The sequence below is a fragment of the Echinococcus granulosus genome, assembly GCF_000524195.1.
Source record: "Echinococcus granulosus chromosome Unknown EG_S00294, whole genome shotgun sequence".
Lineage (NCBI taxonomy): Eukaryota > Metazoa > Platyhelminthes > Cestoda > Cyclophyllidea > Taeniidae > Echinococcus > Echinococcus granulosus.
Genome location: NW_020170674.1, coordinates 22,091 through 24,638, shown reverse-complemented (window position 1 = coordinate 24,638; position 2,548 = coordinate 22,091). Strand labels below are relative to the sequence as shown.

Here is a 2,548-nt window from a genome sequence, read left to right as displayed (position 1 = left end):
CACGAAGAAGTGATATTTATGGTTAACATAAGACTCGTGAGAATGAATGCAGGACCACACATGCATCGTGCGTTGAGAGGCCATCGAGCGATCTTGAGAAAACCGTTGGGATTGGTGGAACGCGTGCAAGATGAGTACACCTGTGCCAAGTGTTTGGAGGTATTCATTTGTGTACTTTGCTTGTGCCTCAATGTGATGCTTCAATTAGCGTTTTATATCACCTAGGTTACGCGGGCACTTGAGGCCTCGTTCCTATACTTCTGGTGGGCAGCATGGACTGCGGGAAATGCCAGTAGCCCCATCACTTCTGTGCGTGTGCAGGTACTGTGTATTGTATAATCCGTTTTGACTCTTAACAGAATGCTTGCAAATGACACTCGGCAACTATTCGTATTCCCTGTTTTCAGGTACGCTATTTACATTCGTAAATCATCTGAAATATCTTGTGACTGAGCAGTCAGTGGTGCCTCTATGAGGATTTCCAAACTATCTTCCCACTTGCCTTATGTATACCAGCAGCAAGGGATCCGTTGCTTTTACCCTGTCAGCACTTCTGTCGCATTCCAAGTCCAACAACACTTGGGTTGTTATAGCGCCAAATCGTGGGTACAAAGCTCCACGAAGGTGACTGTTGTGCAAAGTCATTTGCATGAGAAAAGCATTACAATATCAAAATGTTCTCAATTTCGTAGACTAATATTTGTAAGAAATAATTGTAATGTTGTACTAACACGCATTTTACAATAAGAAGTCATCTTTTAAAAAAGATGCAGTTACATATCGATATGCCAATAAAGAAAATGAGCAACAAATGCAAACGCAGAAAATGACATTTGTTATTCAGTAACATTTTTGTGTGGTCACAATAATGTACTGTAAATAATATTAGATATAAATATGTGGCTATTTCCTGGTTTATTTTCTTCACTCTGGTTCTTATACGTTTTAAACGAAGAGATCGATTGGTTTGGTTATTTTGAGAGCTGACAAAAATCAGTACAAGTTTATGGTGGTTGAGATGCTGGACTCTTTTCTACCTCTAGGAATCCTGGCGTCGAATTCATCACAAAGTTAGCACAGATTGCTCTTGTTTTCCCTTAGGGGTACATTTAAACAGCACAAGCATTCTGTAGCCCTTTTGTCTTTCAAGCACGGTCTTCCCTGCTTCCCTTTATGTTGTCGTTGTGTATACCATTGTATGCTTTTCTTTTCCATGTTTGTAGGCAATATCTTATCTTCGAAAATCAGCAGTGGAGTGCCTTTTAAGGTTGTATCATAGTGTTTTAAACAAGTATTGGTTAAGTATGGATTTGTGCGTTTCGAACGAAGCAGTTTGTAGACAGCAGGACTTTTACCATGAGTACTTCATTATTGCCCTTAATCAATTTAATTTTAAGTCCTTACTCTTTCAAACATTAAGTATGTTATCTGTAAATGGTGCTTGACACTTGTATAGTCTATTGCAGATTCATTATTCGCATGAGGCACTGTACTATTTCTCCAATTTACACCTAAAATAAGTTTTACACATAAAGACTTAACAGAAATATTACGTTTTGCTTACTAGGGTCATCAAAAACTGTTTTCAACTTTACTTATAGGTTTTTTTGCTAAAATCTAAATGGATTTTAATATGAACCCTATATTAGTTGTTTTGCTTTCAAGTAAAAACTTCTGAATAGTGCAACAGTTTCCGCCTTTTATGCGAAAACCTTTTTTTAGCTTGGAGATGCATTGTTTGAATTTGTTATGAATTGCGCGTTTTGCCTGTGGGCGGCTCACGTGGGTTTGCATGTGCGCACCTGATTCGTTCGTGAAGGTGGTTCTCGATTGTTTTGCGCGTATTTTCTGCTGGTGTTTATGGTAGGTGGGATTCCTCCTTTTTTCCAGACTTTTGATTTATTGGAAGTCGAATTAGAGTTCGTTTTGCTCCTCTTAAATCAGTTTTTGGCCTGTAAATAGCGTGTCGTTATTTTGAATCAACACGTGTATACGGTGTCATTGTTATATTTATCGATATATAACTTGTACATGGCTAACCGTTTTAACTTGTGAGCAATGGCTAGAGGTCTTTGTCCAGTTTTAGCCCTTTCCAGACATATGTGCGTTTGATCTTTTCTTTAATTCCCTTAGCGTATGGTGGCATTGCTACTATTCATGTGGGCTTCAAACTGGGTTCAGATCTTCATATTTGTAAGCCCACTTTGACGCACTTTTCCACACACTCGAGTAAATAAGCTTAAAGAGAAGTGGAAATGGACAATTAAGTCTGAAGTTGCTAGCCTCAGTTGGCCCAGGCCTACTTATGCAGATTGTGCTCTTCACCTTTGTGCTTTTATCTCATCCTTGTTTCATTATTGGGTGCTTTGCTTTTTGCATTGTGCATTTTCATTAAATTGCACAAAATTATTCTTGACTTTCGCTCACAATGTAAATGGAATATTGGGTAGTGGACGCACATATCTTAAGTGATATTTGAAGGGGGGTTGTTTTCCATTCCTAAATATTAACTATTTAACTTTACGGCATTGCAGGAATGTAAGTATAT

The 2,548-nt window shown here is 38.3% G+C and overlaps 1 protein-coding gene across 1 annotated transcript; it reads left to right on the top strand. All coding sequences in view use genetic code 11, as the record gives it.

The window, feature by feature from the left end:
* Positions 1 to 42: 42 nt before the first annotated feature.
* Positions 43 to 428, top strand: EGR_10892 (hypothetical protein; the record flags this gene model as incomplete). The annotated part of the gene is made up of 3 exons (XM_024500141.1): positions 43 to 159; positions 226 to 321; positions 408 to 428. 3 exons carry the CDS (start codon positions 43 to 45, stop codon positions 426 to 428), a joined length of 234 nt encoding a protein of 77 aa, XP_024345448.1.
* Positions 429 to 2,548: the final 2,120 nt, after the last annotated feature.